General features: G+C 38.6%; 3 protein-coding genes across 3 annotated transcripts; 2 read left to right on the top strand and 1 right to left on the bottom strand.

The window, feature by feature from the left end:
• Nucleotides 1-4,057, bottom strand: LOC108230326 (threonine synthase-like 1). Its single transcript, XM_017406413.3, has 3 exons — nucleotides 3,782-4,057; nucleotides 2,016-3,414; nucleotides 1-1,042 (listed from the first exon to the last, which is right to left on the bottom strand). Exons 2-3 carry the CDS (start codon nucleotides 3,381-3,383, stop codon nucleotides 239-241), a joined length of 2,172 nt encoding a protein of 723 aa, XP_017261902.1. The 5' UTR covers nucleotides 3,384-3,414; nucleotides 3,782-4,057; the 3' UTR covers nucleotides 1-238.
• Nucleotides 4,058-4,353: 296 nt separating this feature from the next.
• enkur (enkurin, TRPC channel interacting protein) lies at nucleotides 4,354-6,173 on the top strand. Its single transcript, XM_017406455.3, has 5 exons — nucleotides 4,354-4,525; nucleotides 4,872-5,017; nucleotides 5,106-5,335; nucleotides 5,432-5,578; nucleotides 5,859-6,173. Exons 1-5 carry the CDS (start codon nucleotides 4,446-4,448, stop codon nucleotides 6,030-6,032), a joined length of 777 nt encoding a protein of 258 aa, XP_017261944.1. The 5' UTR covers nucleotides 4,354-4,445; the 3' UTR covers nucleotides 6,033-6,173.
• Nucleotides 6,174-7,268: 1,095 nt separating this feature from the next.
• prtfdc1a (phosphoribosyl transferase domain containing 1a) lies at nucleotides 7,269-19,597 on the top strand. The gene is made up of 10 exons (XM_017406447.3): nucleotides 7,269-7,365; nucleotides 7,589-7,656; nucleotides 10,198-10,304; nucleotides 10,374-10,557; nucleotides 11,858-11,923; nucleotides 13,786-13,803; nucleotides 14,218-14,300; nucleotides 15,641-15,687; nucleotides 16,629-16,705; nucleotides 18,189-19,597. Exons 2-10 carry the CDS (start codon nucleotides 7,606-7,608, stop codon nucleotides 18,234-18,236), a joined length of 681 nt encoding a protein of 226 aa, XP_017261936.1. The 5' UTR covers nucleotides 7,269-7,365; nucleotides 7,589-7,605; the 3' UTR covers nucleotides 18,237-19,597.
• The last annotated feature ends 3,941 nt before the right edge of the window (nucleotides 19,598-23,538 follow it).

The raw sequence follows: 23,538 nt of genomic DNA, 5'->3' as shown, positions 1-23,538 counted from the left end.
TAAGGAATAAAAACTGTTTAAAGTTTTATTACAGCATCCACAGAATGGAGGAACTCATTTGTTGCTGCAAAGAAGACCTTATTAACTCTGACTTTAAACTGGAAAACAATGCATTTCTATCAGCCAAAATTAGATTTATTTTTGTTATTGTTATTTAATAAATCTGCAGAAAATGTATGCATATATTACCATTTACGTTTCATTTTTCAACACATGGGAAAACAAAGCTAGAATGATTCTATGTAACTTTCAAAAAGGAGTCCTGTATCATGAGCTCCACCTTTTCCACCATCAGTGTGTAATCTGCCGGACAAACTGTGTGTCCTCTCCTGCCTCTCTCCCTTAGGCATTTCACCAGCTCTCTGTGTACTTCTGGTCTGGAGGCAGTGGTTTCCAGCTTCTCCAGCTGCTCCATGGGATCCTGGGGAATGTCTTGGATTTTTAAAGCTTCAAACACTGCAGGTGCAAACTTCCCGTAGTGAGCAGTGGAGCAAAGCACCACGGGACACGAGCCATCCTGCAGCTGATCAGCTACGACTTTTGCCACAGCGGTGTGTGTGTCCATGAGGTAGCCCGCCTGTGTGTGAACGTCGTGGATCGCGGCCAAGCAGTCGTCCTCAGAGCACCAGCCAGCCTGCACTTCCTGTTGCATCCTGCCAAGGAGATGCTTAGGAAGCTGGAAGTGTTTCTGCGTGGCTAAGCAAGTGAACAAGTTGTTGACAAGTTGGCTGCTTCCATCTGAGACGTGGTAAATAAACCTCTCGAGGTTAGAGGACTTGAGGATGTCTATCGCCGGGGAGTGGGAGGGCAGCAGAGGCCGTCCGCGCAGATCGTATTCGCCCGTGGCGATAAAGTCGGAGATGATTCGGTTGTGGTTGGATGCGCAGATAACTTTTCTTATGGGGATGCCCATTTGCTTGGCGTACAAAGCAGACATGGCATTGCCAAAGTTACCAGTGGGAATGCAAACATCAATGGGCTCGCCAAACTCGATGACGCCGTCTCTGCACAGATCCAGATAGGCGGAGGAATGATACACAACCTACAAGAAGAGTTGTAAAATAAAAATTCCCATCTTGTTCAATTGTTAAATTTTAAATACATTATTGAGAGGCTCTATAGCAGGATAGATATACTATAATAGAATAATGTCCTCAGACATTTACAGTATTTGCAGAGTGATGCTGAACTAAGAGACTATAAATGCATGACTGTATTGTTTCTAAAATGTATTATTGTGGATGCAAAAATCTGCTTTGTACAAAACTACTTTAACTGTTTTGAAGTCCAAATCCTAAAACAATAAACTATTTATTTTGACCAAAAAAAAGCACTGGTCAGCTGACATCTAGAGGTTTTATTCACAATTCTTATGTCTCTTTTTTGGAGTATGAAAACTGAATTTGTATTGGTTTTATAAATATTTCCCCAGACTTCCAATCAGTATAAAGTAACATTATGTAGTATATTAAGAAAGCTGAGTGAATACATGAGCTAATATATAACTTTATACATTAAATCAATTAACTATGACATTTTTGATTTACAACATAGTTTGAGGTCTATATTTACTTCTAAAAAATTGATTTCAGACAACCTATTTGAACATTGTTTATCAGATGTTTAGTTAAGTAAGATTCAAAGTCAATTCATTACCTACAAATCACGTCTCTAACTTGTTTAGTTCTTCTTCTTTTATATTCATCTTTGAATTTAACTACAGGTTTTCAAATAAATTATACATATATTATATACACAGAAGAAGACATCCCTATATGACGTAAAATATGGTTGTATTTTCTCATTAAAGGGTTTTCATTTTTAGATTACATATTTTATGTTTTTGAGTTTGTAGCCAAGACTGTCACTGGTAAACTGTAGTATTTCTCACAAAATGCCTGCGAGCATATAAATAAAAACATGAAATGCCAGCAAGGTTAAAAACTTGATTTTCAATGTTTTCTGGTTTAACGTCTCTTCCTTTTAGCAACATAAATAGTTGATTATTAACCCACCTGTGGCAAAAGCCGTGCCCAGTTGATTGAGTTGGCGGTGCTGAGGACGGTGCCGTACTCGACGGCAAGATGCCCAGTCAGTTCTGACTCTCCAAACATCCTTTTTATGGCCTTCTGACAGAAGTCAAAGTCTGACAGGACACTGACTGCCCTGCCTTCCCCGTAGCTCGTCATGTGCAGCTTCTGGATCTCACTCACTCCTTCCTCTGGAAAAAACACCAGCACGCCAGTCCGGTTTCTGTCCGTGCCGCTCAGCCGACCGAAGCCACTGAGCACGGCGCTGCCGGTGTCCCCTGATGTGGCGACGAGGATGAGGAAGTTGCACATTGGAGGCAGGCAGTGAGCAAAAAGCTGAGGCATCAGCTGTAAGGCAAGGTCTTTGAATGAGGCGGTGGGGCCGTGAAAAAGTTCCTGAACAAACAGATTGTGGACGAGATTTTTCACCGGTGCTACTCTCTCACTAGAAAAGTTGGACCCATATGCTTTGAATATCATTGTCCTGAGATCCAAAACAGAGACATCCAACGGGTGGATGCATTTTTCTAGTAAAACTAACGCTCGCTCTGGATATGACATGGAAGCTAATCTACGCCACTCGCTTGTACCAATTTTTGGAAAGCCATTCTTAGGAACATAGAGGCCTCCATCTGCAGCCAGACCCTCCACAATCACATCACTGAAGTATGATTTCTGATTGGACAACTTGGCTCTGTCACACCTAGTAGACAGGTAAGTTTCCTCATCGTGTTTCTGATATCTCTCCACAGCCAGCAGCACCTTCTCCACCACTTCTTCCACCGTGTCCCCTGTTCCACAAAACACCCGCACGTCGAGCCACTTCTCATAAAACTGTTTTCTGTAGAGCAAAATGTCCCTCATGGAAACCCCTGCTTCTTGGCCCACTATCCTGTCCACCTTCATCCTGCTGAGCCTCTGAATGATGTCCTCGTTGTCCACGTCCAGGTAAACGATGAGCCCGCTCTGCGTGACGTGCCGCATGGCCTCGGCGTGAAGAGGGTTGGAACCCGTCAGGGAAACAACACACCCGGAGGCAGAGAAGTTACACAAAGCCTGACCTTCTTCCTCCAAGAAGCGCTCCCCACCCACTAATGCCAGCTTGACGGCCACGGGCATCTTCCACACCGTCTCCAAGATGTCATCATCAACGTCGATGACGGGCAGGCCCAGTTTGTGAGCCACGATCTTTGCGACAGTTGTCTTTCCTGCTCCAGGAGGGCCCATGAGAATTAGGTTTTTGTCCCCCAGGGGACCAGTTTTGGTGGAAAGCCATGATTTTGATGCTGAACGTGGGACCAGGCAGCATCTGACAGCTCTTATTGCAAGCTTACTTGCAGTCAGTAAACCCATTCAGGGATTAAAGAAGGTGCAACTGTTTCTTCTGTGGAAAGAAAAAAAATCTACTCAATAACATTCCAAATCAAGAAGGAAATCAAGATACAAGAGCTTGCATGCAGATGCTATACAAAAATACATGTTTGTATATATAAATATAAAGAACTTACAAAGTTTACTACTCTTTAAGTACAGTACAGTGCAAAAAGCTTTAAGTAGTCCTCATTTCTTATACTTTATCTGTAGATTTTAGGGTGGTCTTAGTTTCCCAGTCCTTCTGAAGGTGTTTCAAAGTTTTTCTTTGGACTTATGCTGATTTTTCACCAAGTTGCAAGAGCTTGCAAAATGACTTTTTACATTCTTAACAGCTCCCCTGCTAGCATAAATCATGCATCTATGATTAAAATACTCACGTGAAAAGGTAGTTTCCCGCTCTTTGACCTGGATAATAAAGTATTTAGAACAGTCTGTCTGTGTTTACATTCTTTATCAATACACCGCTCCTCACAGCAGCACAGGAAGCTTTCTCGATAACCACTACGGCAAGCCTGGAGGGACAAAATGGTAAACGTGCAGCAAGTAACATGAAACATAAAAACTATATGCATTCTCCAAGAACATTTGGAATCAAAATTACGCATTGTAGACTCATGATTTAACTTTAATAAGGCTCTGAAAAAGCGAAACATCGCAAATTTTTAGCCAAACAAAACCTGAACGATCCAGTGTTGCTTTCAAATGCACGTCATAAGCTCGGAATTTCAAACTCTCAACGTCAAAGTGTCGTTTGTTTGACTGACTTCAAATAATGACGTTGGCAAAAAGACCGTAATGTAATAATACTTTTGAAGTAAGCAAAATATAAAGACTAAATTTGAATTATTTTTGATACGTTTGTCATAAAAATAACACTTCTCAGGTGAAGCTAAATATTTTACCACTGTTACGGAATGCCACGTTTAGTATTCTGGTTGCCTAGCAACTAACCGTCATGTTGTGGCACAATTTTTACTGGACCACTGAACTCGCTGAGTCTATCTTCACCTTTACTTCGTCCTGTGCGATAAGGTATTCAACATGTCTGAACTATTTTATCCACAACAAAGCGTATACGACCATCTTATTCCAAACGAAGATGAAGTTAAAAAACCACCAAGGTTAGTGGGACTTACTGTACCTTGTCTATAGAGTCAATTTAGTCATTTAAGCTCAAGTTTTTCATTTAACCACAACAAAATTCTTAGAAATGCGTCAAATTAAGCCTTGAAAACATAGTTACGTTAACATGACAGTAACTCTTTAAAAATGTAAATATTTAGCCTTTACAGTTAAAATAAAATGACTTGTTAGGAAAACAAATGGGCTCTTTATTTTATAACTTATGGGAAGCTGTGACCCTGTTTTGTTTTGTTATTTCCTCTTTTTTTTAAAACCCCTGACTGATATTTTGGACTAAAAGGAAATGTTTCGGCTTCTGTTCTTTCGTCCTAAATGTTTCTTAAGATATGTATCCAAGTTCAGACAAGCTGTCATCCTCGAGAACAAGTCGAACAGAGACTCGAAGAGGACGATGGGACCAGCAAAAGTGGACGCTCCATCTCCAGACAAATACCTCAAGAAGCATTCGAAGGAGCCCAAACTGTCTGAAAGTGAGTTATTTTATCAAACTGTATGCAGATTTTCCTTTGAAATATGATTATAAGTTGACATTTGTGTGTCTTTTCTCCTTTTTTTTAGAGACAGAGTGCTTAAAAGACACCTGTAGCACTTGTGCTTGTACTGTGAGAAAGCCACCCATCCCTGCGAGGACTGACGTTCCTCTAATGGGAATTCACACCAAGAGAGATTTTCTAAAGACGACTGAAGTAGTGCCCATGAAGCCTAAACCCACAAGTGTAGTCAATAATGTGGGAGACAAACAGCTCCTGGAAAACTCTGGACTTGTCCCCAAGTACATCTTGAAAAAGGTATTCTCCTGCAACGCTCATTCGGCTTGAACATTGTTTTAGCACAGCCCTGAGTGCAAAAACCGTGGATCCACCGTGCCTCGATCTTCTCTGCAGGATTACGGTGAGGTGCCTGCGTACATTCAGCAGCGCAGGAAGGTAGAGCAAAGGGCTCAGGAGGAGTACGAGCGCTTTGTGGGAGAGCAGAAGGAGCAGGTAGCCATGCAGCGCCTGTCGGACAAGGAGCGACAAGCTGTCATGCAGGTAACCAGCAGAGAATCATACAGACATCTTGAACCACTGGAGCGAAAAACAAAAATTAAATTAATATTCCTTGAAGGAATGTATTTTGCCCATCACTTTTCATGCCAAAGTTTTAAACTTAGATTATCTTGTGTAGATAAATGACCGAATTGTAGCCATTTTGGTAAAACTTTGGTACGCTCAATCTCATGTGATATTAAAAGATGGAAAATTAAGCTGTGGATTTAATGTTTTTACAATCTAGTTGACTGTGATTCTTCTTCACGTATCTCCTCTCCAGGGACTGAAGAAGAAGTGGGATGAAGTCAACGGCGTGTACCAGAAGCTTCCTCTGATCATCGACACCTTGTCGAAGAAAACCCACAAGATTCAGCTGGAAGAGGAACTGAGTCAACTGGAGAAGGACATTCGCCTCTTTGAGAGGTTCACAACCATCTACATATCCAAAAATTAGTCTCGGGCGGCAATGGATGTCTTTAACCAGCCCGTATCCTGGAGGTTTTGTGAGGAGAATAAAATGGTCCACATGTATTACGGTTTTTCTGTGGTGTCTGAAGCTACACCAGAAATATTAAAGTTAAGATGGTGCTTGTTATTTTGCTTTATGTGTTTTTCAGACATTATAGTTTTAATGTGCAGCTCTCTTTCTGAAGACATAAATCCTGCACAAAAACAACACATCCAGTGCAGAAACTGAGATACTGGTCCATCCGAATTTAATAGTGATTTGACAACTGTTCTAATCACGGGAATCTCGCCGAAATGGACGCATAAAGTGGTTTAGCATTGTACTGATGAAGCAAGACCCTCTTTCAAAAGATGGCATATGTTGCTCCAAATCTTTCTGAACTAATAATGGAATCATACCTTCATACTGTAGAGCTTTAGTTTCATTTTGAGGAAGAAGAAACAAACTGTGATCATTTCCAGAAGCGCTCCTGAGTCATAGTGCTGACTGACTGTCAGGGTCGCCTTTTAACGACAAAGCGCATTGCAAATTTCCCAAATTCATTGGCATTTCACATTAAAGTTCAGTTCTTTAATTGGTAAAGAAAACACATTTTGGCCTAACTTTTCTAAAACTTGTTGCTGTAACAAACCCATCATGAGCATGTAATAAAAGGAATATTTCTCAGCTTTAACAGGTTTTGCGTGACGTATTTCTGTTCAGTTGGTGCTAGTTTACAGGTTTTATTGTCAACAGAGTTGTGGTCTGTTAGTCACTTAAAGTCACTTAAATGTAGAAAATACTTTGCTATAAAATGTGTTTATTTTCACAAAGTGGTTAACTCATTTATGTACATCATGCTGTTTTTAATTAGGCTGCAGAATTACTATTTAGATTGTAAGATCACAAAGATATGTTGCAGTTACTGCAGGATCATTGCTACTTTTAGTAGTAGTAAAGTAGTAATGTTTTTGCCAATATGTGTCTCTCTCAGTAATGCAATCCTTCTTTTGTTGCCCTTTGTTCTAAATGAATGATCACTGAAATTATTAGTAAAACCATGTCCCTGACTGAATACATTATTAGCACAGAAACTGGATCAGATATTCGCTGTCATTTTCTCCTCCACCCCCCTCCTGCAGTGGTGTGTGATGACCAGTGTGTCGCCTCACATGAGGCTGATTATCCATTTAAGTCTCCGTGACCAAAACAACACTTTCCTTTTACCTAAATGAACCAAGCGTGATCTCCCAGCCCACGTGGCCTCGACTTCTCCGGCTAACTCTGCACCATGTTCTCTCTTCTGTGGTCCGTCCGCCAGAAAGGAGACAACAAAACAGTAAGTAAGGATTTCAGCAGACTAGAAATGTTACTCAGGGAGTTCAGTCCATCAAGTGAAGTGTGACTGTGAATATTTAGCTTAAACCAAGTCTTTTTTAAGTCTTTTTTTCTTGTTCTAAACCTGTCCACATGCAGGTTAAGCTTCATTACATGATGCAGAGTGTGTACACTAACATGCTTTTGTGTTTTTCCATTAAAAAATAAATGAAACCTTAATCCAGAAGAGACTGTTTTCACCATGTCAGCGCCACAAAATCCGGACAATGCAGCTGTGAAAAGAGGAATTGTGGTAGGTTAACAGATGTCTGTAGAGAGGTTTTAAACCAGCCTGAATTTTCTTATTTTCCTTCCAAACAGCCACTTTCTTGTAATCCTTTAAAGAGGTATTGTCACTATTTCTTCACATGTAAAAGAGGAGTCAGGCCTAAAGAAATTAACTACCTACATCACAGGAACAGCATGTAATAGGTCTTTATGTAATTGGGTGAAAAAAAATGATCAAAGATCTTAACAGGTGATCATCTGATGAATGTCTGGGGTTCAGGTAATAGCTTTTTGGGGTTTACCTTGTTGGAGCTAAAGCTATTTTTTATGTGTTGAACTGTATTTTGGGGGGGTATTTTATGAAACCAACTAAAGAAATGTTAACAAACTATCTCTTTGTGACATGTTGCTCATAATGCAGGGCCTATATCTAATTTAAAAAAAATGTTCTTTGCTAATAATTTTGTGGAATACTCAAAAGAGCATAGGTCAGAGCTGCAAGGTTCCTATGCAGTCTTTTAAAAAGACCTGATTTTACAATGTTCCAGATCAGGATAAGTATGAAAAAGATTGAGTCTTAAAAGAAAAGAAAGAAAAAACATCTTAAAATTGCTCAGTTGAGCAGGTTATTTTCCACAGTGACTGCATATAATAATGACCGTAGCCACCACAGTTTTCCATTATTTTGCCACTGGGCTTGCCTTACTGCCAGAAACAGAAATGGGAAAGTCCTTGTTTTGGACACAGTATATAATGTCATCAATAATAATGTAACAACTTTAAATGTTTAACTGGCAAACACATGCTTATGAAAGACAACTTAAATTAATAAAATGTGACTCGGGATGCAACATAAGTCAGACTGAGCCCATAAAGAAAAATGAGTCCATAAAGACACCATCTAACAATCCCAGTAACTAAAATAGCTGATCTCCATTTAAATCCAAGTTTTCTAACAGGTATGCCTTCAGAAATAATTATTTTAATTCTAAGCCATTTAATATCCAGTGTTCTCTGCTGGCTGCCGTAGCACCTGGAAATCCCTTCTTATAATGTTTGGTGTCATTGTGAACCTTAGGAAGCTTACCCTTTTTAAAATACAGGACTAAAATTCCTGATGACATCATTCTAGATAAAAAAAAATTGAGCTTTCAAACCAACACTCTCGTAAACCAAAACTTGCTTGTTGCCAAGTAATAAAAAAAACACCAAGTTTCAACAAGCTACGTTTCATTTGGTTGGTTCTGAGATTTAAATATAATAACTCTACATTTAAATATTCCTCATTTTGACAGCAAATGTAATTTTAGTCAGATTTACGTTTTGGAACAGAGGGATTTGTATTAGCAACAAAATCAATAACTTTTACATAGAATGTTTGAATCAGTATTTAGGGCAAACAAACTAATACGTCTCTTGTCCCCAGAAGATGTATTGTAAAACCAACTGAAACTATTTGTAACTGAGGAAAAATAAAAACTCCCAATGGAAAATGTGGAGCAACCCTGGAGTATCACTTAACAGACAATAAAACATTCCTCTGAAAATATTCTGATTTTGGACTGAAAATGAGTGAAAAAGCAGCCAAATTCCACAAAACCTTGAAACCCATTTAGAAATCTTGGAGAACTATCACTCATAAGCACAATAAAAGATTACAAAAAAGTCTGGCTGCTTGGAAGGAAAACATAAATACATTTACTCAAACTTTTTTTTTTGTTTTCTGAATCAATAATTATAAGGATTATTTTAATCGTTTCCTCGGAAGCTGAAGTTTTTAGGAGTTTATTGTATGCATCTTATATTTTTTAAACCAAATAAGATTATTTTAAGTGCCAAAATTTCTTTGTATCATTTGAAGCAGAATTTCCGCCTGTAATTACCAGCAAATACAGTACAAACTTATTAAAGCTTTCTAATCATTCACATACATTATGAAAGCCAATTAGTAAAAGTTATTTATCTAGGAAGCCAGCAGATTGCATTGAATCTTCACTTTGTCGCAGTTTCCCATCCTGAGCAGCACTAAGGCAACAGTGGAAAGGAAAAACTCCCTTTTAACAGGAAGAAACCTCCAGCAGAACCAGAACCAGAACCAGGCTCAGAATGGGAAGCCATCTGCCTCGACAGGCTGAGGTTTGAGAAAACAGGAAAGATATACAAGACAAACACAGAATGACGGGTCCAGGTGTGGTTTCTATGAGAAGAAAGGCAAAGAAAGACACAGGTTAATGATATAAGTAATTACAAATACAAACATGGAGAGTAGAGGGGGTAAAGACAGCAGCAGAGTGAGGAAATGAAGTCAGTTTGTCCTCCAGAAGTCTAAGCCTATAGCAGCATAACTAAGGGATAGCTCAGGAAACCCAAGCCAACCCTGACTATAGGATTCATCAAAAAGGAAAGTCTTAACTCTAGTCTTTAAAGTAGACATGGTGTCAGCCTCATGCATAAAACCTGGAGTTGCGGCGAGGATAGTATATTTTCAGACCACTAGCTTTTTCACTGCAGCACTTAGCCTTTGTCTGCATAACCTCTATATCTAACACATATGTGTCCATTCCAGATTAAAGACGACTGGCCTGGCTATAGTCTGGATCTGTTCACCTACCCTGAACACTACCACAGTGACATTGAGAACGTTTATATACCACACGGGGTCATCATGAACAGGTAAGAGCACACCTTCTAACATGTTCGAACGCCCTCTGGGGTCCTTCAGTGCGGTGGTTTCTCCCGCAGGATAGAGCGCCTGGCCCGCTACGTTATGGATGACTTTGAGGACACTAAGATGACGGTGCTTTGCGTCCTGAAGGGAGGCTACAAGTTCTGCTCGGACCTGGTGGAGTATATCAAGACTCTCGGCCGCAGTTCCAACCGCTACCTGGAGACGAGGGTGGAGTTCATCCGTTTGAAAAGCTACCTGGTGGGCAAAGTGCACTAAAACAGCCCCAAAAAGGCTCTCTCAGTGTGCAATAAAAGTGTCTCATATAGTGCTTTCCGGGTTTTGCTATGCTGAGTGAAAACAAGAAATAATTTGAGTTGCAGCTTTTAATGTGTTGTCTTATTTTAATTACTGCAAACTGAGCATGCCTAGAGTTTAAACTGCTTAAAGAACGGTCTGCATGTTAGCAGATGGGGCATTTTATGGGCCAAAACATGAGAAATGACTTGAGTATCAAAGCCGTTCTGGGGGAGTGACATCCCTACGTACATACACACACTTATGGGGGACGTCTTCAACCACCAGATGTCCCTGTTGCTCAGAGAGGAAGGAAGGCAGGACACCTCAAGGACATTAATAATAATTAACCGTGGAGCAACAGCAGAGCTCAGGGCGTGAAAATGAGACTCTTAATTGGTTCAATTGGCGCTGCCAAGAAAAACAGCTCATGACAGGGTCTAATTCCTGGAATATAAAAAAACTGGGAATGATGGAGGAGTCTGTAGCGTTATCACTTTGCGGTTTTCACCACCGTCACTTGCATTATGTCATACTGTGATGTATTTTGGCACAGATTGCTTACAAAACTATCTGATTTATATGTCTCTGCATGTGGCCACAATTCTTCACTCTCCTTCCTGCTCAGAGGGTTCACTATTTCCTGAACTTGCTGTCGGAGACACACTATAGAGATATTTTTTGTTTCTGTTTTTGCCTCTCTTCTTTTATTATCACAACTTTATTTACACATATTTAGATGTTTTTAAGGTACATACAGCAGTTTGATACTAAAATCCATTTATAAAAAAGGAAAAAATAAATAAAAGAACACTAATGCAGAAAATTTAATCCTAAAGCAGGACTGGGATGTTAGAAAAACATGATATCATTGATAAATATTGTGAGGATAATATGAGTTGGGATCAAGCCACAGTTTCCTCACTCCTCTCTTTCTGTTCTGTCATCACGGCGCTCACATCCTCTGTGTTTGCTTTTAAATCCAAGAAAAGTGTGACAGAGTTTAAGAAAAGGTTTATTCCTCAGTTGAGTATTTTTGTTCAACCTTAGATGAAACAATAGGTGAAATAGTAAGGAATAAGATGCATATATCTAAAACCAGCCCAAAAGGAGTCATGCAGCGGTACAAAAACACATACAAACTTAGAGATTTTAGTGATGGCACTGGGTCAGGATTTTATCTGTCGCTGCCCTTTTTTTTTCAAATAATGCATCTGATTCAAACTTCGGAGAGTCTACAAAGCTTTTGTTTTGTCCTCCTCAGAACGACCAGTCGACAGAGGACCTGCACATCGTTGGAAGCAGTGATCTGTCTTTTCTGCGTGGAAAGGTGAGCGTGGGATTGCTCGTGTTTTCTATTCAGGTGCAGAATTCGAACATTTGGGAGCATCATGAGCTCATCCTGAAGAGGGAGCTGTTAAACTGTGTGAAGGTTCATTCTCATTCTCGGGAGAGCAACAGAGAATCCACTTGTCGACCTGCGTGCTTACATTAGAGCATGCAGAAGCACTTTTTATCCGCAACTGTGCATTCTGGCCCTGAATCAGACACCTCAAGCAAACAAATGTTCCCCCAAAGGTAGATTTACTTACTGCTCAACCCTAAAGACATTTGTCCAGTGTTACCGTGGAGTCAGACTGTAGTGTCATGAGGAAACACACACACACACACACACACACACACACTGAGAAATGTTACAACATCAGCTAAATGTGAGCAAAAATATGCCCAGCTCTCCGAACTGAGCTGTCAGCACATACTTTAGCTGAGAGGCATTTTCTGAGCAGCTAAAAAGGGTCAAATGAACAAAACCAGAGCTGACATTATGGTTTTGACAAAATGAACTGAGTTTTGCTGTACATTGAAAGGAAGTGGAGAGTTGGAGTTCAGCACCACACCAACAATCAGCATTCGTTGGCACATTTTCACTGTCAGTTTGATTTACTGTACCAGTTGTTTATTTTTTCTAAACCAGGAAATGCTTCTGATGTATGTATGTATCGCAGGAGCCGATTTTGGACTCAAAAAGTCAGCCTAAACGTAGAAAGTAACTTTTTTATTATGTGTCAGTTTCAGTCTGCCAGTTCATCTTGTGAAAAAAGCACAAAGTGGAAACGCACCTGCATGTGAGCAGGAGACTGAATTTGTGTGTGCTGATAAACTTTGTGACAGGTGTGGTAAGAGCAAGAGACAAACGAGAAGAAACACTGGGATGAATATAAAAAGGCTAAATAAAGGAAACAAATCCAAGTGTTTTTCACATATTAGGCCCCTGAAGTCACAGAACAAAAGTAAAGTCTACTGAAAATCAAAGGACTTCATTTCATTAAATGATTATAACCAAGTCAGATCTTCAGTCTGTTTCAGTTCAACTCCACTAAATTGAAAAACTGGAAAAACTTTTAGATAATATTTTTCCTTTTTTTTTTAGTGAGTGTAATTTGCAACCTCGGGTGCTCGGTTTAATTGAGTTCAGCTCAGTGATTGATAAAACAAACAGTACAACATTGTCCTATAAATGATTATCCATAAACCCGAGCCAAAGTAAATAAATTCCCCCAACGATATGTTCCCGCGTAGCTCAGCTCTGTTGCAGCAATTTTTGGTTTGGCAACTGACTCTCGACAGAATCAAGAATAAGTGAGCAGCTTCTATAAATCACAAACAAGCGCTCCTTACACACTCGAGACGAAATCCAGCTCCCATGTGTAGACCAGCTGGCTGTACAATATGTTTGTAGCACGCAGCAAGACAGGTTGGCTGTGTTTTTGTGTGTGTTTACTTGTCCCAATCAGCTCTTTGTCTTCGAGTGTTACGTAACAGCGTTCAGGTGTGGATGGGGAACACATTCTCTCCGATCGCTCTCCCTGAACCATAGTCACTCTCACAAAGAGTCCTCACAGCCAAAGGAATTTATTTGAGCCCCGGCAGCGGGGGGAAAGAGAGCAGCAGCCAAACACTCTGGTGACTTTTGCTCAAACAGATGTTCATTAGTGTGAAGAAGAGAATGAGCTGTCTGTGTTTTTATTAAGGCGGTGGGGATGCTGCCAACACCGTTGCCGTGGATACCATCTCTAATAAATGCAAGGAAACAGCTCTGACTTTATTTTCACATCGCCTTGAACGGTGATAAAATTGAAAAAGTGTGACTTTGTTGATTTTCTTCCTCTTTTTTTTTTACATGTAATCAAGAGTGTGCTCATTGTGGAGGTGAGTGCGTTTTATTTTTTGTAATTATTTTATACATTCTTTTATATAAGTTTCTGGATTCAAGTCAAAAACACAAAAACAAAGCAGTAAAAAGGGCATTTTTATTAAGAGCGTGCTCTAAAGTATTCCAACTTGCGTTTTTCTTTATCAGTGAACAAAATGTACTTCTGAGATTATGTAACAGAAAACCTTTGTTAATGCTTGTAAAAACTGGAAATTTCCTCTGTTTATGTAACAAAAATCTGAAATATGAAACAGAATGTGTACAGGAGGCAGGGATGTAAAAGTTTTCCATGTAACAGAAAGCTTGGGGGGAAAAACAAACCGTTTCTTTTTTTTATCTGTCTGCTCTCAAATGTCCTAGTTTCCTCCCTCCTCATTGCTCCTGCTTCCTTTGCTCTTCCCTTCCCTCAGGCCATAGTTGACACAGGAAAGACCATGAAGGCCCTTCTGAAATATGTGGAGACCTTTGAGCCCAAGATGGTCAAAGTTGCCGGGTGAGACACTTTTTCAGTCATCCAAGTTTTTCCACTCGGACGGAAATACTGGGCACATGGTGAACAGAAGCAGAAGACAATCAGTTGTACACAGTCGCTATCTTGTGTCTGTGGGCCGTTCCTATTCACTCCCAAAGATCACACAGACAAGATAAACATCTTCCAACACACATGGCTCATTGTGAAAGTTTATTTCCTCTGGAATCATGACAGCAATGCAGAGGCTTTGGTTTGTTCTGATATTTGCTACTGTAAACAAAACCTAAACTTGAGGGGGAAACAGAATTTATAATTAAAGTAATGATGCTCTGTCACATAGCTGACTCCAAATCTGATGATTTTGAACCTGTACAGTTTGCAAATTGCTGAAACAGATTTGAGGATGAAGCTGTCTCACTGAGTCTACGAACAATGTTAAAGCAACAAGAGGGTAAAAGAACAAGGTCATGATGCTGTTTGGTGACAATAGTGTTTTTAACACTATCATACCATCTGTTCTAGTAATTAACAAGGTAACTAACCTTGACCTGTGTAGCTCCATCAGCAGGTGGGTGTACAGTTTTGTAATAGAACAAATCCAGATTGTTAAAGGTGGCAAAAGATACTCATAGTGGTGATTATTGGGGTTCCACAAGGATGTCATCTTGGTCCCTGTAGTATACATCCCTGTATACATCTTAGTGTAGCGAATCACCCTTCCAATTTTTAGGTGAACTTGAAGAGGATGCAACAATAATAAAACTTAGAGAAATAATGATGAGGCAAGCAACAGTCATTGTGGGAAATAAATGACTGATTACAGAGGAACCAAAATGATTCGGCACATGGTTTTATAAGCAATTCACAAGTTAAAATTGTAAACAGCTTGGTTCCATTAAATTTTTATCTTTGACTTCTTTTCATAGTTTTTGAGCAAATATTATGTAATTTAAAAAGAGTATAACAGCAACAATTGTATGAGGTGTTTAAAATAAATTTAACATCACAAATCCCCTTATCAGTTTTTGTTGGTGTAAAGCAGAAAACATGGTAATTAGATGCATACTGGCATAGTGGGTTAAGCTTATATCATTAATCGGGCCAAATGCATCTTTTTTTGGAGTATATGGTTGTGTAGTGGTGCCTGACCCGATAACTGGACATGGTAGGTCACAACTCTTCCTAAATAGCTTGAAAACATCACAGCACATGACCATGAATTACTGACAAGGATTATGAAAACTACCTCTATTGTTATTTTTTTTCTTTTTATTTCAGTTTTAGAGGCTGACAGAGTTAGAGATTAATGTATTTTGTGGAATTTTGTGTACACTGTATGTAACTTACTTTATATGCTTCAGTTTGCTCGTGAAGAGGGTCTCTAACATGGCTGAAAGTCTAACGGACTGTAAGTATTTTCTTGTTTTAAAGTCACTCATTATGCTCATACCGTACATTCCATGTTTGCCAGTTTGTTTCACTAAATCCTTCATGTTCCCTGGAATGGTTCTCAAAACTTAAATGATTAATCAACCACGCCTCAGCAAGCTTAAATAGAATTTATTCCCCGTCAAAGATATTGTTTTACAACCTGACAAACCTTCCAATGTAAATCTTAAAATATATTGTCTCACATGATAAGCTGAGTAAGAAGCAGCTCACTGGCAGTTTGCAGCCTGAATAAGAAAGGCCTTTCTTCCTAGAAAAGTGTATCTGCTGTTCCCAACAGGGAGGAGAAGTCAGGGTTAATGACTGCACTCATGAGTGCTACATGCTTCTGTAACTCTAAAACATGCAACATACATTATAGATGTTCTGGTGGTCAGAATCTTTTGACATAAGAATGCAATGCAGAATAGGCATTTCCAAGTTTAAAAACAAAAAAAAACAGAGTGGAGATATCTTGATCCTGGCAAATACAGGACGTTATGTTCATAACCCCAGTCGATTAGGATACATTAAATGAATAATAATGTAAATTGCAACCTTTTCTGAATATAAAAGCAACTCTTTTTTTGGCAAAGTCCATTCTTTTTGCAGATCTTAGATTTTTTTTCTTCTTCTTCCACTGGGTAATTTTCAAAAAGTTTTTCCTAATTTTAAGCACATTTTTGGTAGCTTGAATTCGCTATATTAGTTGTAACATACTTGCAGTTTGTAAAAATACAGGCTGCAAGAGACTATTAAGTATGTTTTATCTTTTGGTAATCTTTTAAAACTGGAGCATTTTCCAGTCTTTGCAAAGAACAGAGAGTTTACCAAAGATCCATGCAGTGCAGCTCAAACTAATGATGAACTTTACTCAGATCATAACACCTTTTACAGTCACATCTGTGTTTGCTTTGATAGACGTCGGATTCGAAATTCCCAACCTCTTTGTTGTCGGCTACGCCTTGGACTACAATGAATACTTCCGTGACCTGAATGTGAGTCCCGAGTTTGCTGTCGGTGCTGCACGGAGCGTGACCTTTTGAAGAGCTTTAGAGAAAGAGATGAAAGAGGCAGAGTAAACACAGTAAATCAAAGAGATGCTCTCCTCTCTGTGAAACCTAAACTCACCCAACAGGTAACCTGCCTGCCCGAGGAGATTTTAGCAGCCGAGATGTTTTCTGTCCAGGCAGTTTTAATGTTTATTTTAATTTTTACAAAAGCCTGCCCAAAAACACTGGTTCATCAAAACTTAAGGAGTCAACTTTCAGTTATGGGTGTACTATCCTCTTTAGCATATTTTGAGCCAATCAGACGGATTTAAAAACTTTGACCAATTAGTTCAATCACAATCATGTGCTGAAAGTAAACTACATGCTCAGTGGGGTGTATCAAGTCACTTTACCATAGAGATTTCAACTGTAGTGCAAATTTGACCCATTTTTTTTCCAAAATCTGCACTTTAAACTGTTAAATAATTAGATAAACTTGATGTTTGAAAAACCTACCTCACAAGTCAGAAGAAACAAGCTCCAATGGCATATAAGCACACAGCATGACATCTTAATTAAAAGAGCCCTACAGGAAATTTATTAGATGATTACCTAAATGACTAAAAAGATGATAAAATATGGCACTGATGTTTTTTACAGTTTTTTTTTTTTTAGGTTATAGTCACTTGATTTATTTTGAGCTGCCATTTTGTTCACAATACAAAAAACAGTAAAAGAAAAGTTCTTGACTCAGTCATGCACAATTTTTCCTCCACACTGTTACATGTTTTCCCTCATCAACTTATTTCCATGCATATAATAATGCACAAAAAATTACTATCAATTTACATTGTTCCCTCTTTGTTTTTCAGTATACATTTAAAAAGTAATGTTGGCAATTTTTGCTTTTTACCTCAAGATTGGAGTTCTTCCTTTCTGTGTTCTTCTTCACACACCTGACAGTTTATTTTAGGGCAGTTTAAAATGATTTCTGCAAACGTTTGGCCTCATATTCACCTCTGACTTGTGTGAAACACTCCCAGAACTCCCAGAACTTACAGAGTCGTGTACAGTATGTGCTGCATGAACCCTATGCTCTGCGTGATGGAGTGAGGCTGTCATGTGTGTTTGAAGTGTGTGTGTGTGTGAGGTGGGATGGGGGTGATTCATTGTGAAGGTTTGAAGGACTGAAACCATGGAATGTGGAGGTTTGTGTCTCATTATCAGACAGAGTTCAAGCTTCCCCTCTTATCTGTTCTCATTCCACAAAATAAGCAAATAAATAAATAAAATATGAGTTGAAACCCCAGGACTCATATTCTTATAGATGACCTTTTCTGCTTTCAAATTATTCCAGGTTTTTACCATTTTGTTACTGTAAATGGAGCGCAATGTCCAATAACTTGAACTGTAAAACAAAAAAAATCTAGCGCTTTTACAAAGATTTACATTACATTTACATTTTTTTCTTGGTCTTTTCTGCTTTCAGCACATCTGTGTCATCAGCAAAACTGGAAAGATGAAGTACAAGGTTTGAGAATTTGAATAATCATTAACCAAATGATTAACTATGACAAATTACCCTACTTTTTCCAGTAAGGTGTAAAAGTTTAATTTTGTTTCACCTTTGAGTGCATCTATTTACACGTGATACATGTAAATGTGTAATTGTACGAGTATGTGTTCTTGTTAGCGGTGTGACAGAACACACTCAGGCTAAAAATGGTTTGATCCACTTCATCATTGCTTTGTTGCGATTCAATTGGGGACAAAGAGGTAAAATAAAGCGAAGCTGCCCATCAGGACAGGACGTTGGTGACAGATGGAGCCAGCTTATGGACCTTGGCATCCGCGTGCTTAGAGGACGCCCGGTCTGACTCATGGAAAACACACAGTGGGCACGCCACTTTGGCTAATGAGCGTCTTCACTCCACGCTGGATCTGCTGTTTCAAAGAGGCACCTTACTACAAGTCAGAACCGAACACTTGTGGATTAAACTGTTTATTATAAAGTCAAATGTTCTTCCCTTGGATGTGTTTAATATTTGTTTCTCATGTTAGAGCAAAATGAACAAATCTAGTAAATATTATAATGCAATACAAATGTGTACTATTAGTGGAAAAAAGCAGTATTACCTATAAAAGCATTACCCACTCTGCTCTAATTTTTACTTCATTAGTGATGGAGCATTTACTAAACTGTCATCACATTACCCTTGATTTGTAATTTATATCCTTAACTAAAGGAGAATTCTTCATTTATGAAATAGGTTTGCTGTTGCTAAAATTGCACAATTATACAAAAATGTCTTATAAGCTTTTTTTAGCCCATAGCTTAAAAGTGAAGCATTTTATGGCAACATTTATAAGCCTATTCATGTCAGAGCTCCAAACTCTATATGCTTTTTGACACAACCTTTTTGAAGAAGTGGTAAGGGCTAGATATAAACTTTTATTTTTACCACATAAACTTTGATGCTATAAGTCTTTTAGGTTTTTAAGAAAAGAAAAACTGCCCTCTGTTTGGTAACTTATTCTGCTAAATTGGCATCATTTTACCAAGACCTAATATTTATATCTGAAAAAAAAATCATAATGCTCTAATTTTAAAATAAAATTCTTATAGTGATGCCACAAAACTAGCTAAGCTAATTAACATCGCCCAGCTTAAATGAGCAGATGCTACAACCACTGAAAGTTAATTCATAGCTAATTATATTTGCTTTATGATGGCTTAATTTGTTTTTTGACACTCAAATGAAAATAATATTGTTTAAAATGTATTTGTATTTATACTGAAGCAAAAAAAAACTCAACAATATTAGATTTAGTCATGTTAACAGCCACCATGTAGCCTAAGGTTGCAAATTAAGCCTTGCTGCTCATTGTCTTTTAAGTTTCAGGTTTAAAAAAATGTCTTCAATTAAAAAAAAAAAAAACATAAATTGCTGCTGAGACTGTATTGCAAAGTTGACAGGGGTGCAGTTAAACTCATAGCACTTCATGTCAGAGAGAAAAAGCTCAACATACAGGCCAGGTCTGTAGAAATATCTTCAACATACACACACACATACATACACACACAATATACTATAAGGTTTGTATGTTTTGCTGCTGTCACTGGGGTGAATAAGAGTCAATTGTGCATGTCAGCAGACCAGAACATGCATCACTTAACATGGAATGTTATCATGTTGCCAAACACTTTTGATCTTCAGTCACCTGAATCTCCAAACAGCCACACAGATTTGCGATGCGAGATACTATTGTGATTTAAATGTGATGAAATGAACATTAAGGCGCTCAAATCTGACATGTTTTTGACAATGTATGTTGAAAAGCTCAACCCAACTGATCTGAGGAGAAACAACACTAGCGTAGGTTTCTGTTGTATTTTACAAACATGTGTCCAAGCCAGAGATAATATTCCAGCTCCAGCTACGATCCAGTGCCTCTCTGAGTTAAACGATCTGATAAATGGACTGTTTGGAAGATACGAGTGAATGCAAACTAAACAGTTTCGAGAGTTTTGAGGTCCTGAGCTGGAATACTTTAAATTCTTTTAGGTTCTTTAGCGGTAAACAATTTATTTACTAAACATGTAGATCATCTTTAAAGCCGCTGAGATTTCATCACTTGTATCAGGTGCTGAGGAGTGTGATAAGAAAAAAAGAAAAGAAGCTTAAAGCAGTCTGTTTTTGCTGTCTGCAGTCCAAACTACAAAGACACTCACTGTGCCTATAGCCGAAGCCCCTCATATCCTTATCATAAAACATCAGCTCTTGTTGTTAACTAATCCCAGCACTAAAGCACCTCACATTGCCTTGGGAACTCACAAGCTATTGTCCTTCACCTTGATACAGGGTTTGGTAAAAGCGAGAGCAGACAAAAAGCCTGGCAGGTCTCTCATGCTGTGGCTTTGTGGAGCTTCGTCAGGGGAACAGAGGTTGGGGCCGTCTGCGGAAAGTGGGCTACAGGTAAACTGTGACCGACACAAAAGGAACAAAACCAGGATTGTGTAGCTGAATAGCCGCACATCCCTGCATTTGACATATGAAGCCGGTGGTTACAGACGGAGAGCTGGGATTTGATTTCACCTCACCAGAAAAACACCATATCTAATCTGTAAACCCAGTAATTGGTTTATCTGTTGGAACGTTTAGGAAAAATTCACTGCTTTCCCAAGAGTATAACACTCTTTGGGTACATTTTATAATAAAACAGACAGTTGGCTAAGTTAGCTTTGCAGAAAGACAAAAAAAAAACTTGAAGTCCAAAGTAACAAAAAGCTTAAAAGCTTAACAACAATTTTAGTCTTTGTGGCTAACACAGTGTGTATGATTAAATATCCACAAAGCAAAAGTGTTAAACAACAGAGTTTAATCATTGCAGTCCTTTCACTAAGGAGAACAGATTTTCCATTTCATCTAAAATCAATGTTTTTATTTGGTGGTGAGCTTTAAGCACCAACATTTGCTTTGGTTTTAAAAACATATCATGACTTGGGTTGAGAGATGGGCTCTAATAGAGTGAAACCCCTGCTAAACATCGCCGTTTATCCTTCTTCTGCAAGATTTTTATTTGTTTATTTATTTATTTATTTTTGGCTGCAACAACTCCTAATACAATGACAAGATCTTCAAAAATATCTGGCTGCAGTCTTATCAAACATTCAGAGACTATTATGTCTGTAATCTGAGTAAAGTCAATGTAAATTTTTGAAGTTTTTATAAAGACAGTAGTTTAAATCTAAACTAGCTTGAAAAATTGGTGCCCAAATAGCTGTTTGGAATTTATTGGTGAGGCACACTGATTTACATCTTAATTTAGATTTAGTTGAACAAGTATATGGGCACCAGCTGTTTTTTTTTTTTGTTTGTTATTGCTTATTATTAAAGGTTCCTTTCTGTGTGGGCTGATTTCCCCAAAAAAGATACACAATAATGTTATTTTTAAGTTGGTCCATTTTATATAGGTTTGTGTACACTTTTTGAAATGTCTGAACACTGATTTAAGCAACAACAAGATGCCAAAACATTGCATACCACTGAACAAAAATGTCTAAACAGCTTCAGTGACGTGTCATGGTTCACAAATAGAAAATCATCTGCAGTGTTTCTTGCATTTAGTTGGTGATGATCTGGCCTGAAGGCTTTTGAAAGACTGATCGCTGCTGCTGGGTTTTGTCCAGTCGTCTACCTCAGTGCCAGATCCCCTTATACAACTCAGACTAGGCAACAGTCCTCATCCTCTTAAACTCTCTAACGCAACTATGAGTTAAATAAAATCCTCAAGAAATATATACATGTTTGGTGAAGGGAATAGTTGCACAATGAGTGTTTCTGCGGGAAGGGCTGCTGAAACCTTGCTGTACACACAAGTACTCAACATGCAGAGTCATTTCCACCTGTCCTGATCTGAACGCTGCCCGGCTTTAAACCTGTGCTCGTGATGTGCTAATACAGCCAAACATGTTGCTGCTAAGTAGACACCTAAATAATCTGCTGACTGTTCAAGTCACTCCCGCTCTGCAGCTTCACATTTAGTGTAAAGGACTCAAAAAAAAAAATGCTGGAAAGCCTCCTCCCTATTAAGGAAACAAGTGGGAGATTGTACCTCTGTAGTAACCAAAGTGCTTTTTGGAGGCAAAATACCACATAGGCAGAAAGCAGTAAAACTTTTTATGGTTTTGGGAAGAATTTTTATGCACACATGTCATCCATAAAGATCGGGTTGGAAAACAGAAATAATTCTTTCCTATTACTGCTGAGTTTTGTCAGTGATTGATGTCAAATGTTGTTTATTAAACAAGCTGCAATAAATGAACATGAGCCTCAACGAATGGAGACCCACTTCCATCAGTTTAAGTTTTCTCCATTGTCTGGGTGAGGGTGCACCAGCTCTTAGGACAATAGCTCTTCTCTTAAACCAGGGAAGCCTTGTCCTATTGTTCTACCTTCTATTGTGCTGCTGAAGTAGCCTGCAAACGGAACACAGCCGGCCTTTGTCTTCGCATGGATCAGCTGTACAACCCCGCTTTTTCATGCTCTGCAGAGTCCCATGTGGCTGCCGTGCCCTACATGCCACCATAATAAAGTTAAGGACACTGCTGGTACAGTTAATAATGGAAAGGCAAATATGGTTCACTGGCTGGAAGTTGGGACATCGGAGTGCTAAGCATATGTGTATGGGCCTCAAGGGATTTATGTCACTTCATAATGATGGGATTTCATTAACTTGCTTTAAATATGTAAAAGGCTTCTGACAACATGTGGCAATAAAGTGTTGATTTGGTCTGTTTCTTTAGAGGTATTCTATAAATTTATACTTGTATCTATAATCCTTACTGGTGATGATTTTTAGCCATTTGTAAAGACAAAGTCAGATATAAAGATGTCATTATTTGTGCATCAGTGCTGGTAAAGTAGGTTACATAGGAATATGTATGGGTATAAAGTATGTGTTGTGCATGTTTATCACTGCAGCAGAATTATTACATCAAACCTTCATAATCTGTGTTGTAGCTTGATATGAAAATCATGCACCTAAGCAGCAAAATATATAAATACATGCATAAAATACTTATAACAGATAGGTAAAAGAAACGATTTAAAGGTACACTTTACAATGTCATGAAGACCGTTAAAACATAATGTCTTCTCATGTTGATTATTGTGTCCTTACATTAAAAATTTGTAACTAAAATTTGTGAAAAGCTGCCAACTGCATGTGTTTGTTTACCTTCGAAAACAGCCGAAGTGGCTGAAAACAGGTCAACAATGATGTCTGTAGATGAACTATTTGAGATCATGAAATCTCACAATTTTTAAGAACTGGTA

Source organism: Kryptolebias marmoratus, linkage group LG21 (genome assembly GCF_001649575.2).
Source record: "Kryptolebias marmoratus isolate JLee-2015 linkage group LG21, ASM164957v2, whole genome shotgun sequence".
NCBI lineage: Eukaryota > Metazoa > Chordata > Actinopteri > Cyprinodontiformes > Rivulidae > Kryptolebias > Kryptolebias marmoratus.
Note: the sequence above shows the minus strand (reverse complement) of the source record. Positions and strands in the feature narration are given on the sequence as shown.